Raw genomic sequence first — 14,707 nt, 5'->3', positions numbered from 1 at the left:
AATCCATCCGCTGTGCCCGCTGAGATCCCTGATCCTGAGTCCAGTGCTTCGTTTGCCTGTTGCGCCTGCGTCCCAGGCTAGGACTAGATTTTGGACCACGCTGTCTCCTCAGGAATCATAGGGTTTAAAGGGCCCTCCAGAGTCATCTAGTCCAACCCCCTGCACAGTACAGGAAATTCACAACTACCTCCCCCCCCCACACACACACACACCCAGTGACCCTTACTCCATGCCCAGAAGATGGCAAAACACTGTCAGGGTATCTAGCCAAACTGGCCTGGGGAAAATTGCTAATTGACCCCAAGGTGGCGATCGGCATTACCCTGGGCGGGTAAGAAGGAGCCACAAAAACTAAGCACTGATATAACCCCTTCTGCCCTCCCTCTCATGATCTGCCCGGGTTCAAGGAATCAGGAAGTGGCCACCCCGAGGACCCGTCCTTTCTCAAGGGCTGACCCCTTCCCTTCCCTTCCCTTCCCTTCCCTTCCCTTCCCTTCCCTTCCCTTCCCTTCCCTTCCCTTCCCTTCCCTTCCCTTCCCTTCCCTTCCCTTGAGGCTGTGCCCCTGTACCCCTTTCCAGCAGGCCTTAAAACGTGGTTATTCCCGGGGGCTTTTTGTTCAGAGCTAACTGTACTTTGTCAAATTGCTGGTCAACTCATTCTGGCTTCTCTGATCGGGAGCTTTGGATTTAGGGGCACTTGGCCGAGTTTCTGAATGTGTCGTGCCAATTGGGTCCCGTTTTAAATAATAGTAATGAGAGTTGATGGTTTCCTTCATGCCTGCGTGGGGAAATCTTGTTGGCCACGATAGGAAGCCGCATACTGGACTCAATGGACTGTTGGCCTGACCCAGTAGGGCTCTTCAAGAACTCTTGGAGACCACATATTTTGTGAATTGAGGGGCGGGGGTGGCTCAGCACAAGAGCTGCCCATCAGCAGCTGGTATTCAGAAGGTCACGGCCTCTGAGCATGGATCCAGAGGAGTTAGCCGTGTTAGTCTGTAGTTGCAAAGTAGTAAAGAGTCCAGTAGCACCTTTAAGACTGACCAACTTTATTGCAGAATAAGCTTTCGAGAGCCACAGCCCTCTTCGCCAGATGCATCGTCGGCTTTTGAGAATTACAGCTCTCTTCGCCAGATGCATCGTCGGCTTTTGAGAATTACAGCTCTCTTCGTCAGATGCATCTGCATCTGATGAAGAGAGCTGTGGTTCTTGAAAGCTGACGATGCATCTGACAAAGAGAGCTGTGGCTCTCGAAAGCTTATTCTGCAATAAAGTTGGTCAGTCTTAAAGGTGCTACTGGACTCTTTATTCTGAGCATGGCGGTTCCATTGTGGCTCCTCCTACCCCCTTTTCAAGCGGTCACTACAGCCTGCCATGTTTGTTGTGATTCTACAGCCCATTGTTTTTAATGGTCCTGCTTTGCAAGCCCAATGGAGTTGAGATTTCTGTGTTATTTTCCCTGACAAGGCTCCTGTGCCTTGAAGGGCTGCCTGACAGTCAGAAATCCATCAGGTGAAGTTATTATCTGGCAAAGTGATGCAGGGATTATGGAGAAGCTTTGCTAACTGGATTTCTGCCTGCCTTGCCCCTTGGTGAACCGCGGCATTTGGCTGAAAAGAGTTTGGAATGCGGGGACTTCTTCCTCTTGCTTGGCAAACCTACAGAAGGCTTGAGTCAAAGGCAGCTGCTTAACCACCTCAGGATGACGACACAGAGCAACTGAGCTCTGGCAGCCAATGGCAAGTGGCACAGGGTCTCTTACCTGCTGGGCCCACGTTGGCTTTGCCTTGCTCTGATGCTGCCATCTAGTGGTGGGTAGGCAGCCGTCCTGGTTTGCAGCCAGCCAAGCCAGGGGGCCTTGTGCCACCTGAGAGGCTAACTGCAGTCACAGCCTAGAGCCCGTGCAGCCAGAGGCATGAAACATATCCTCAGCTGGCAGCAAGCAACTCAGATATGAAGGGCAGAGAGGAAATCAGCGCAAAGAATAGGGCGAGAGGTCCAGTCTCAGAGGTATTCTTTAGTATATCACTATATCCAGAGGCAGGCTGGCATGGCCAGTCTGCCCTAGAGCGAGCTGAGCCCTCTGGAGGACTGCACACGTGGTCTGAGTCGAGAGGCCTCGCTGGCGCTGCCAGCCTTGCGGGAGCCACTTCACTCAGATGGCCACTGGCCCCCAGTTGTTCTGCAAGGCGCTGGCATTAAGTTTCCCAGCAAGTTAAAGGGCCAGTTTGCCCCAGTTTATATCCTGCCTTTGGAAGCTTCTGCAAAAAGGTCCAGTGCAGACACCGGAGCCGGCTTGTGCATTTCCATGCCAAACTCCACGGTGTACACGATGACCACCATTGGCAACAGGAACAAGCATTGGTTCGGCAGGATTCGAGTCCAGTGGCACCGTCGAGACCCACAAGTTTTTCAGAGTGTACGCTTCCCAGAGTCAGAGCTGGAGCTCTGGCTCTCGGAAGCTTACTGATGTGGTTGCTGATGTGGTTGTAAACTGGGAACGGTTCTACTGCAGACCAGCACCACTGCCCACCTGAAACGGGCATTGGTTGAACAACCCGCAAACAAGGGGAGAAAAACACGGTCGTGATTTTGAGTCTTGAACAAAGAGAATCCAGCTGCCCAATAAATCCAACGGGCCAGTGGGAGGATTTGGGATCTCACAGGGGGCATGCTTCGTCCACAGGCTCAGTATGAAAACCCTCCGCACATCTACGCGCTGGCTGACAACATGTATCGCAACATGCTGATCGACGGGGAAAACCAGTGCGTCATTATCAGGTGAGGCGTGGGGGGGGAAGGGGAGGAGGGAGAGCCCAGGGGTACGCATGAGGGGAAACTGTGGGGGGGGCAACAGAATGAGCAGTCCTGGCCAAAGGCCGCACCTCTCCCTTCTTGCGATTCCTCTCCCGGGGGGGCAGTCCAGGGAGAGTCGGCCAGCAACATGCCCTGTTCCCCTGCCGGCCAGGAATTTCGTTGCCTGAGGTAGGAAATCCAAATGGCACGCACACACCCCTTTCTCTCATGACTTAGCACAGGGCATAATCCATCAGGAATCCTCTTGCACAGACTTCTTTGCCATGAATGGGAACGCTGTAAGAGCAGAACTGGGTTGGGATTGCAGCCTGCAAAACGTTCTTTCCTTCCTCTTTTTCCCACCGCAGCGGAGAGAGCGGGGCAGGCAAGACAGTGGCGGCAAAATACATCATGGGCTACGTTTCCAAGGTTTCTGGCGGAGGCCCCAAAGTGCAGGTACTGTTGTCCCCCCCCCCGCCCCCCCCAGGTTACCCCTTCTGTCCCTGAAGTGCAAGCGATGGTGCTTTGGTGCTGATGTGGTTGTAAACTGGGAACGGCTCTTAATTGCGAGAACGAACAAGAAGCCCTCTCCCCCCACGAGTCTCCTGTTTACATCCTAGCACGTGAAAGAGATCATCCTGAAGTCCAACCCGCTCCTAGAGGCCTTCGGGAATGCCAAGACAGTCCGCAATAACAACTCCAGCCGATTTGTGAGTGCCGGGCTGGGGCGGGGCGCTCTGTGGGTCCTAAGTTTTTGAAGTGGCATTTGGGCCCCACAATTACTCACAGCTCTGGTTCTGTGAGTTGGGAGCAAGGGTTGGATCCTGCAGATCTGTTCTGTAAATGGCAAGGGGCCTTTCCGTGGTGCAAGACGGCTTTTGTCCACGTGGCTGACACAGGCCATGTCCAACTGAGCAGCCCTTGTGGTGGTGTTAGCACGGTAGGGGCCCACGGCTTGACTCACAGCTGCCGGCAACCCACCGGAAGCTTTCCCAGCAATTCCAAGGGCATTCCTGCCCCCACCATACACACATACGCATATACTTTTGAGCAGGGCTTTTTTTCTGGGAAAAGAGGTGGTGGAAGTCGGTGGTGGAACTCAAGACTGCACAATAACATCACTTTGGGTCAGCTGGAACAAGGGGGGAGGTTTTTAAAGTTTAAATTGCCCTTGGCGAAAATGGTCACATGGCCGGTGGCCCCGCCCCCTGATCTCCAGACAGAGGGGAGTTGAGATTGCCCTCCGCGCCAAGAGGCGCGGAGGGCAATCTCAACTCCCCTCTGTCTGGAGATCAGGGGGCGGGGCCACCAGTCATGTGACCATTTTTAAGAGGTGCCGGAACTCCATTCCACCGCGTTCCTGCTGAAAAAAAGCCCTGCTTTTGAGGATGCTTAATGAAAAATCAAGAGTTGTGCTAGACAGATCCCATCTGTCTCTTGATTTAGCATTACTTTCTGGCAAGGGGAACTGTTTCCTGAGGGGACATCTTAACACTGTCCTCATTCGATTTGCCATCCGCTGCCCAGGGCAAATATTTTGAGATCCAGTTCAGCCGAGGAGGGGAACCGGATGGGGGCAAGATTTCCAACTTCCTGCTGGAGAAATCTCGTGTGGTGAGCCAGAACCCAGGAGAGAGGAGCTTTCACATCTACTACCAGGTGAGCAGGCCGATGCATCGGCGCTTGGCCTCAGTCTCCCAGTCTGGCATGTTGTGTTGAGGGGCTTGCCTGGCATGGCATACTGCAGCAATGGGACGGTTAAGCGCATGTGGGCTGGGCTCAGAGGGGCTGTTCCAAAGAGTTCAAGGTAAAGAGCATCAGACGTGGACCTCCAGCACGCCTTTTGTCCAGTGGTCACTGGGCGACCTTGGGAATATCCCTCCCTCAGTGTGTCATAGATCCAGAGGAGTTAACCGTGTTAGTCTGTAGTTGCAAAATACTAAAAAGTCCAGTAGCACCTTTAAGACAAACCAACTTTATTGCAGCATAAGCTCTTGAGAACCACAGCTCTCTTCACCAGATGCATCGACAGCTTTCAAGAACCACAGCTCTCATCTGACGAAGAGAGCTGTGGTTCCTGAAAGCTGACGATGCATCTGACGAAGAAAACTGTGGTTCTCGAAAGCTTACGCTACAATAAAGTAGGTTAGTCTTAAAGGTGCTACTGGACTCTTTACTATCTCTCAGTGTGAACTCCCTCACAGGGTTGTTGGAGAAGGGAAAAATCTTCACGTGCTGCAATGCACTCCTTAGCAAAAGACTGGAGTAAAAACAAGATAGGTAAAAAGACTCACTCATCATTAGGTTCGTGGTTTAAGTTGCAAAGCAAACGAAAAAGCTTTCTTTTATCAGTATCTCTTGTGGTTATTAATCTGTTTTAAATCTTGTATACCACTTTGGGATTAGAAATGCTCAGAGAGGTGCCAAGTAAGAGCGATATTTTTGGACAACAAATTACCAGAATATCAAACAGGCAGCAGCCCCTCTCCCATTAGCCTTTGCCCTACCCGCCAGTTTTTCTTCATAAGAGCAACGGCCGTTATTTTCAACAGAGATCAACCAGCCAGAGATACATGCCCTTTTTGCTGAAACAAAGGGGATTTGTGCCTTTGATGTGCTGCTCTAGCTCATTGGCCTCTTTTTGTTGTTGAAAGCAAGAAGGGTGGTTTGTAGAACCCAGGAAGAGAGGTATGCCTCACAGAGTGAATGTGAGGCAGGGCTTTTTTTCAGCCGGAACGCAGTGGCACCTCTTGAAAGTAATCACATGTCTAGTGGCCCCACCCCTTGATCCTGTTTCCTCCTGTGAGCAGCCCAAGGCGTCCAGCTCTTTAGCTTCAGTCAAAGAACAACACTTTTCTTGCCTCTTGCAAGGGGCAAGAAAAGTGTTGCTTTCAAAGCCCGCAACTTTTCAGCTGATGGGAGGGGGATCCCCCATCAGTTGAAAACAGCTGTGGGCCTTGAAAGCAGCAACACTGCTTTCAAACACCTGCTTGCTTTTTCTCAGTGGAGGGAAGGAAAGCTGAGCAAGAAAAGTGTTGGTGCTTTCAAATGCCCCACTGCTTTTTAAGCTGACAGGAGGGGGATTCCCCTCCCCTCAGCTACAAAAGGTGTCTTAAAATGCTGGCAGGTTTTTCAGCAGAGGGGAAGGGGAGAAGGGACCCTTCTCCTTCTCCCCTCAGCAGAAAAAAGCAGTGGGGCATTAGAAAGCAGTGACACTTTTCTTCCGTGTGTTTTTTCCTCATTTCCCTCTTGAGATTTCCATCACCTCTTTTCCCAGGAAAAAAGCCCTGGGAGGAACAGCAGCTGTTCCCTCGCCATCCCTTCTTCCCACTGCCCCCTAGTGGTAACCCTATTTGAGCTGGAGACTCAACGGCCTCTTTCAGTCCAGATCTGCCATTTGGGGGTCATAATATAGGCCTGTCTTCCAGGATTATGGGAAAAGTTACTGAAATAATGTATGGAAAGTGCTTTGAATACTCCACACACTCTAGTCATACATTACTCCTTGCTCTTCCCTCTGCTGTCCTCCTCCAACAGTTGCTGGAAGGCGCCTCCCCAGAGCAGCGAGAAAATTTGGGTATCACCTCCCCAGACTATTACTACTACCTCAACCAGTCTGCAGCCTACAAGGTGGACGACATGAATGACCACCAGGAGTTCCAGGAGACGCTGGTATGGGACTGGGGCTGGAACATAAATGGGGCACTCTCCTAAGACACCCCTGCCCTTTTCTATGCTCTGCCAGGGCCCAGTCATCTCCCCCGAATAACTGCAAAAATGTAGCTAGCCAGTCCATTCCTTGTGATTAGAAACAAACAGTCCAATCCTAAGAAGAGTTACACCAGTCTAAGCCCATTGAAATCAATGGGCTTAGACTGCTTAGGATTACACTGTAAGATGTCCAAGAAAACCTGAAACCAAGCACCAATCCTGGCATGGTGTATTCTGTGGGGCTTCCTGCTATAGATCCAAGTTGTGGGATGGGAATGTGTGTGGGGCAGAAGGGGCGGGGAGAAAGCCTTTCTATTGTCTCCCTCTTTCCACCGGAGGCATGCAGATGGAGATAAATGCACTTTGCTCATGCTTTGGGGCTATCTATCATGAAGTTGCTTTTTTTAAAAAGGTGGTTTCATTGGGGAAAAGCCACTCCGCATGGTCACAGGTGCTTGACATCAGGGAACGTGAAGTTCCCTTTGCAGTCCCCTTCCCAGCAGAGAAACGCTCTTCAGATGTTCAGAAGAATTTTATTTTTTGTTTACGTTTTTCTTTTAAAAGAATAACCCACCATTCCCATCTCAAAAGGCACCCAGGGCAGCTCACGGGGTAATAAAATCGCACGACAAAAAGCAAAATCAATAAGATCGCTAAAAGTAGAACTGAGGGAGAAGGACGTAGGAAGCCAGCTTCTCCCCAGACTCTGTTCCTCAGGCTATTTTGGGAGAAAGTTTGTGTGAGAGCCAAGCTACAAGTGACGCCTGACACAGGTTGGACACTTGTCAACTTCCCTCAAGTTTTGATGGGAAATGTAGGCATCCTGGTCTTGCAGCTGTAATGGAGAGCCAAGCTGTAAAACCAGGACGCCTACGTTTCCCATCAAAACTTGAGGGAAGCTGACAAGTGTCCAACCTGTGTCAGGCGTCACTTGTAGCTTGGCTCTGAGTGTGTCTCCCCTAGAAGAAAGTCACTTGGCACATGCTCAGAAGCACTCGACCCAGAGCTCCAGTGTGCTGAGAAGCTGGCAGCCCGATTGCTGGTCCTCCCGTATCGGCTCGGCCTGCCCTTTGGTGTGGGCCAGTCCCTGCCTCACTGCTTCCCTTTTGATCTCCTGCTCCAGACGGCCATGGACGTGGTGGGCCTCTCGGGGGAAGAGCAGGCCCTGGTGCTCCAGATTGTGGCCGGCATCCTCCACCTGGGCAACATCGCCTTCCGGGAGTCCGGCAACTATGCTGTGGTGGACAGTGAAGACTGTGAGTTGGGGGCAAACCCGGGTGGGATGAGGGGGTTGATGGATTGCACAGAGTGTAATCCAGCATCCCAGTATGCCCACTGGGAAACGTGGAAGATGATTCGTGCATTGATGTTTGTCCAATTATTAAGCCTTTGAAAAAGCGAATTATACGAAACGGGATTAAATTTCTGGCACAAGCCGGTCAGGCTCTGCCCAGTTTTGAAAAATCAGACACCCCACATTTGGCTTACAACAACAAAGAAGCTTTATTGAATGGCTTGCATAGTATCCGAAAGAAGAGCATGTGGATATTTCTGTGAAGATTTCATTATAGAACTGTTTTCCGGCACCTAATAGAGAAAAGATGAATAGTTATTGAACTACAAGTTGTAATAGGACTGTGTACTTACCTGATTTTGACCAGTGGTGTATTAGAGGCTAGATTTCTTCGATACTGTCATTGTAATTGTTATATGCTAGACATACAATAGATACGACGGTTATAAGTGGTTACAGAATATTGCACTTCGAGCACTATAGCACTTTAATTGTATAATAAATTGCTTAGCTTGTATTTATAGTTTCCTCCGATAGATTTTCTCTTGTTGCTCAGTTTGTCCGGAGGAGTCCCCCAGCTGGTTGGTATCCCCATCCCACCTAAGCAGTATTCATTTCCCATGGGGTAGAGCAGCCAAAGGGGTAAGCCCACTACTGTTGGAAGTAGCAATGTCTGGTGTACTGCAGCAGCAAGAAGGAAGAAGAGCCTACCATGCAGGGGGGGCAGCAAGGATCACTTAGAGCGGAACTACAAGTGACAAAAGGCACAGGTTGGACACTTGCCAGCTTCCCTCAAGTTTTGATGGGAAATGTAGGCAGCTTGGCGGAAGGTTGGACAAGTGACAGTTGAAAAGTCTGTTGGACAGCAGTGGGAGAGCCAAGCTGCAAGACCAGGACGCCTACATTTCCCATCCAAACTTGAGGGAAGCTGACAAGTGTCCAACCTGTGCCTTTTGTCACTTGTAGTTCCGCTCAGAGTTAGGACAGTGAGAGCAGCATCTCTCTCTTGTTTCCTGGGGGTCATTTCCTTGACTTGTCTCCTATTGGGCTAAACAGGGCAATATCCTGCTTCTTCTCTCTCCTGCCACACTCCTTCTCTCTCTCTGTAAGATGTAGTCAGATAGCAAAGAATCTCTCTCTCCTCTTTACTCCCAAGTATGTATTTCCTCAAATAAATTTTTTGCCTCTTTAATCAGCACAGCGTAACTTCACTGCATTATTTGCACTCAGCTGTCAGGGTTATGGGCACCAGAACTAACGCGTGCTGAAATTAGAGAGAGCGATTAACTTCTGCCGGAGCTCACACAGCCACAGGCTAAAGCATAGAGGGCAGACCATAAAATAATGTCTCAGATCATGCATCCAAACCACGCAGTAGTCGTACTTCAGATCTTGTCTCTCCAAGTGCCTTAGGCAAGCTCCAGTTCCCTTTTGGCAGAGGCGTAATGATGTGGGACCCCCTTACAGGGCCGTTGTTAGGACAGCTTGGGATAACGTGCCGCTCCTTGAGCGCTCTGCGTGCGTGCTCAGCATGATCTTCTGTGACCTGAGGGCAATCCGTTCTCCTCTTCCACAGTCTTGGCATTCCCCTCCTACCTTCTGGCCGTCGACCAGCAACGCCTCCAGGAGAAGCTGACCAGCCGCAAGATGGACAGCAAGTGGGGCGGGAGGCAGGAAGTCATCGACGTGACGCTGAATGTCGAGCAGGCCAACTTCACCCGAGATGCGCTCTCCAAGGCCCTCTATGCGCGCCTCTTCGACTACCTGGTGGATGTGAGTAGCCCAAAGGGTCCCTGGGCCGGGACGTGGTGAGGAGGGCCCGGTCTGTGGAAGCAGAGGGCTAGACGTGTGTTCGTTTGCAGAAGTCCAGTGGCACTTTTAAGGACTAACCAGATGCATTCCAGAATAAACTTTTGCGTGTCAGTCTCGCTTCTTACTGGAGGAAATCTTTATGTTAGAGAGAATCACTTTGGGAATTTTTTTATAGAGGAAATTACTGAAAGAAAGGAGAAAAGGAGGAGCTGAGGGAGAGAGACTTGGTGTGGCCATCACCAATCTCTCAGTGTGTCCCCTGTTTGAAACCCGTTTAACCTTGAGGATGGACTGAGGCTCCCATTTGTGTATCTCCGGTGTGACTTCGTTTCCTCTGGCTTGAGTTTGCTGCTCACCTGCTGTCTCTCTCTCTCTCAGTCTGGGGGCTGGGCTTGCCTGTTCAGACGACCCTGGCCCCACAGACAGCAAACCTCACCCCCCACCCGCCCCCATCTCAGCCGGTGGCGTAAGACAGTCCTTATTGGTTACTGTGATTTACGAGTGTGTCGAGTTTTCTGGGAACCTGCGTCGTCGATTATTCTGAAGTCAGATTGCTTTTCCCCGAGCCAAATATAAAAATGGATTGTGTCTTGCAGAGATGTTTTATAAATGGTGGTACTCTTTGCTGGCACGAGGGAACTTGCACAAGACCCAACTCTTGGTTTTTCGCCCCCCCCTCCGCCCACAATTAATCCCTTCCTTCCTCTTCTTCTTTCTTTTTCATTCTCAGGCTGTCAACAAGGCGATGCAGAAGGACCACCTGGAATACAGCATCGGCGTTCTCGATATCTACGGATTTGAGATCTTTCAGGTAACACCAAGAGGGCGTGGCCTGTTTCTCCAAGCCGTGTTCACAATCCCCCAAGCGGCTGCAGCTGGCTGTGCATTATCGGTTACTGTGGGGCCTGCTTTCCTAGCGTCTTTCCAAAGTAGGTTGCTTGTTTCCTTTTCCTGACGTCAACCAGTGCAATGGAGGTGGTAAAAGAAAGGCCCTTTGCATATACTCTGAGATCTCAATAATTGTTTCATGTGTTATGCAGCTGCATCTTGGAAGAGGAAGCGGATTTCTGAGCTTCATATTCAGTGGGATTTTGCAGAACCGGGTGGGGGGTGGGCAGGGTTTTTTTCTGGGTGGTGGAACTCAGTGGGTTGCCAGCACAGGGGGCAACTCTTGGCGGGAGGTGGTGCCCTGGTACCGAATGCGCAATGTGCATGCACGCTCCCAGGACCACACAATGATGTCACTTTGGGTCAGCTGGAACAAGGGGGGAGTTTTTAAAAGTTTAAATCGCCCTTGGCGAAAATGGTCACATGGCCGGTGGCCCCGCCCCCTGATCTCCAGACAGAGGGGGGTGGTTAGATTGCCCTCCGCACCGCTCAGGCTGTCTGGAGATCAGGGGGCGGGGCCACCAGCCATGTGACCATTTTCAAGAGGTGCTGGAACTCCCTTCCACTGCGTTCCAGCTGAAAAAAAGCCCTGGAGATGGGGATCCACAAGGTCTGCATTCAGCTCTGTTCCCAGAACTCTCTCCCTCGTTCCCAAGACGTCCTTCCCCCCAATCTTCTTCCTTTTGCCCCCCAGAAAAATGGCTTTGAACAGTTTTGCATCAACTTTGTGAATGAGAAGTTACAGCAGATCTTCATTGAGCTAACGCTGAAGGCCGAGCAGGTGAGTTCAGGCTGCTCTTCAGTCACTTGGAAGTGGACTGAGAGCTTTTAATAAACGGACTGCCTGTTAAAGGGGCAGCATATTTTAGTGCTGAAAAAAATCCCTTTGATTGTCTCCATTCATCAATTGGGCTGGTAAGTTGCTTTAAGCACTTTTAAGTGCAGAAAACCACCTTACTGAACGTAGAGCAAGATTTTACATATATGACCGTGAATAGATCCAGAGGAGTTAGCCGTGTTAGTCTGTAGTAGCAAAACAGCAAAGAGTCCAGTAGCAACTTTAAGACTAACCTACTTATTTGTAGCATAAGCTTTCGAGAGCCATACCTCTCTTCGTCAGATGCATCGTCAGCTTTCGAGAGCCGCAGCTGTCTTTGTCAGATGCATCTGACGATGCATCTGACGAAGAGAGCTGTGATTCCCGAAAGCTCATGCTACAAATAAGTTGGTTAGTCTTAAGTTAACTATCTAGTGTGATGGTTGACAATCCCAGATGAATTTTGTGAGCGCGAGACTGTGGGTGGCGGAGTGCATTGTGCTGCTCGGGGGAGCCATGTATTCCCTCTGTTCCAAGGGGAGTGTATCATTTTAAACCAACAAGCCAACACCGTGCAGCTTTTCAGTGTGACAGGCTAAGCTTGAATGGAGAAGATTGGTCCCCGGACGGTGCCAAGGTTGCTTCTTGCAGCCATTCCCGGAGCAGTTTCTCAAATGTGGGAGAGGGGGCCAGCTGCTTGCTTACGACCCCTTAGCAAGTTCACTTTGGGGACAAATTCCAGACCTCGGGACAGACTCTCGGCCCTTTCAGATTTTAGCCTGGTGGTTTCCCTCATCATAAACGGGGCTGCCCTGGCCAGATTAAAGCAATCTTAATTGGCTGATTTTGGAATGAACAATTACTTGAATCGGCGTATAATTATAAATTAATTATACAAAATAAAAAGTTTTGTTTGACAAGCAGTGCACTCTTTGTTTGCGTTCAGATGATGCGGTGTCAGGGGTGTGCGTGTGTCACAGGAATTCCCATCTATGGGGCACTGCCCACTTGCATTTCGATTACAAAAACAATTAACGCCATTTTTAAAAAGCCGTTTGCTTGATTAATTCAGGGGGCATCTTTTAAGTCAGCAAGTCAGGCTTTGAGTAGGTTGATTCTGTGTTGCAGCCGTGGACGTGACCCGTTTCTATGCTTCCTTTGCCCCCCTTTCTTTGGATTTCCTATTTCTCTTCTCCCACCCCCAGGAAGAATACGTCCAGGAGGGCATCCGCTGGAACCCCATTGATTACTTCAACAACAAGGTCGTGTGTGACCTCATTGAGAACAAAGTGGTGAGTGGCGAGAGGGTGGCTGGAAGCAAGAGTTGCAGAACATTATTTATTATTATTTATGTCATTTGTAGTCCGCCTTTCTCACTGAGGCCGATTCCAGACGACTAACCTGAAGGCACTGCATGCCGCCATGTTCCGGATCACGACGGGGAAAACGCGAAATATCGCGTTTTCTCGCGCGAGTTTGGCACGACGTCGCGCCAAACTCGCGCGAGAAAACGCGATATTTCGCGTTTTCTCCGTCGCGATCCGGAACATGGTGGCATGCAGTGCCTTCAGGTTAGTCGTCTGGAATCGGCCCTGAGACTCAAGGTGGATTACACAGTATGAGATTAGGACAATCAGTATCAAGGACATTTTCATACAGTAATCTAATACAGGGTAGAAAAAGAACCTGAAACTGAACATAATCAATTCTGGGACTGACATTATACAACATGGAGCGCAGGTGGTACATAGGAGTACATATTTAAAGCAACAAGATAGTATGTAAGGCAATATAGAGATGAAGTTTATGGTCCCTAACTCATTAGCAAAGCATCTGAGACCCCTTCCCTACAATGCAGCCCTCCCATTTGATTAAAAAGCCTTTTTGAATAGTTCAGTTTTGCATTGTTTGCGGAAAGCCAAGAGACTGGGGGCTCTCCTGACCTCCTCAGGCAGGCCGTTCCACAGGGCAGGGGCCACCACAGAGAAGGCCCATGTACGGGCGGCTGTTGATTTCGCCCATGTGCTGGCTGGCACCTGCAAGAGACCCTGTTCAGATGAGCGAAGCTGCCGTGGAGGAACATAGGGAGGGAGGCGGTCCCGTAGGTATGTCAGGGCAAGGCCGTGAAGAGCTTTGTATGTCATAACCAGTATCTTGAATTGAGCACAGTAACTGATGGGTAGCCAAGGGAGTGACTGTCGGGTGGGAGTGATGTTCCTGCTCCTGCTCGCTTCTGCTAACAGTCGAGCTGCAGCATTTTGCACTAATTGGACTAACGTGTCGCTACTGCACCCTTATGAGGCTTCCATGCCGCTTCAGCTGTGATGATGGCTTCCCCCTCGGAACTCTGGGGGTTGTAGTTTGGTGAGGGTGCTGAGCCCCTGCCCTCGGAAATCCGTAACATCTCCACTGCCGCTGAAGTACAACATGCAGAGGTCTGTGGGGAGAGGGAACGGGCTGAGCCCATTTCTTCCTGCCACGCAGCTCTGCCCCAGCCTGTTTCCCGGCATGGCGGGGCTGGACAGGTCAGGGCTCGCTGGGGGAGCCACCTGGATTCTTGGCTCGCGCGTGATTTCTCACTTCCTCCTCCAGAATCCCCCAGGGCTCATGAGCATCCTAGATGACGTCTGCGCCACCATGCACGCCAAGGGGGAAGGCGCCGACCACACCCTGCTGCAGAAACTCCAGACGGCCCTGGGCACCCACCCCCACTTCAACAGCTGGAACAAGGGCTTCGTCATCCACCACTATGCAGGCAAGGTACGTCCCTCTTCAACAGAGGCCTGGCAGGGTAAGAAACGGGGGGGGGGGGCTCTGTGGATCCCAGCTGGCTGGGTGGCCCTAGGAATGGGAAGGTCAGGGCCCAGGTTCCCTGTCAGCAGCAGACCAATAAGGTACACTGCCTCTGTACGGAGAGGTTCCACCTCGCTATCCTGGCTACACCTAACCAGAATGAATTTCTCTGATCCTTTTTTAGAAGTCGTCTAAGATTGTTTCCTTTTGAGTGTTGTTTTTAAAATGTTCTTATTTCTCTTCTCTCCTGCATTCGTGTGCGCGTGTGTGTGATACAGAGAGGGTAAATGGGATATTCATTTTGCTTCTGACAATAATTAAGTGCCGTCAAGTCACACTCACTTTATGGTGATGCCCTCACGGGGTTTTCAAGGCAAGAGATGAGCCGAGACGGTTTGCCTCTGCCTAGCGACCCCCGTCTTTCTTGGTGGTGTCGCTTCCAAATACTAACCAGGGCTGCCCCTTCTTGGGAGTATAATTTTTTAAGTTGAAAAATAAACATGGCTTCCAGGTCACGCGAGCGAGGCTGTCTTCTGTGGTCTTTCCCAGGGAGGTTGGCGAGTAGGGGGCTGCGGGTTGTGGTGGTTTTCCGGGTG

The 14,707-nt window shown here is 50.7% G+C and overlaps 1 protein-coding gene across 1 annotated transcript in view; it reads left to right on the top strand.

Moving 5' to 3' along the window:
• Positions 1-14,707, top strand: part of LOC129342718 (unconventional myosin-Ie-like) — a 59,058-nt gene that overhangs the window by 20,261 nt on the left and 24,090 nt on the right. The window contains exons 4-14 of the mRNA XM_054998623.1: positions 2,687-2,781; positions 3,165-3,252; positions 3,417-3,506; positions 4,324-4,455; positions 6,334-6,468; positions 7,631-7,763; positions 9,378-9,574; positions 10,344-10,424; positions 11,196-11,282; positions 12,524-12,610; positions 13,911-14,078. Of these exons, the coding sequence (XP_054854598.1) occupies positions 2,687-2,781; positions 3,165-3,252; positions 3,417-3,506; positions 4,324-4,455; positions 6,334-6,468; positions 7,631-7,763; positions 9,378-9,574; positions 10,344-10,424; positions 11,196-11,282; positions 12,524-12,610; positions 13,911-14,078 (1,293 nt within the window). The remainder of the gene's footprint in view (positions 1-2,686; positions 2,782-3,164; positions 3,253-3,416; positions 3,507-4,323; positions 4,456-6,333; positions 6,469-7,630; positions 7,764-9,377; positions 9,575-10,343; positions 10,425-11,195; positions 11,283-12,523; positions 12,611-13,910; positions 14,079-14,707) is intronic.

The sequence above is a fragment of the Eublepharis macularius genome, chromosome 1, assembly GCF_028583425.1.
Source record: "Eublepharis macularius isolate TG4126 chromosome 1, MPM_Emac_v1.0, whole genome shotgun sequence".
Lineage (NCBI taxonomy): Eukaryota > Metazoa > Chordata > Lepidosauria > Squamata > Eublepharidae > Eublepharis > Eublepharis macularius.
Note: the sequence above shows the minus strand (reverse complement) of the source record. Positions and strands in the feature narration are given on the sequence as shown.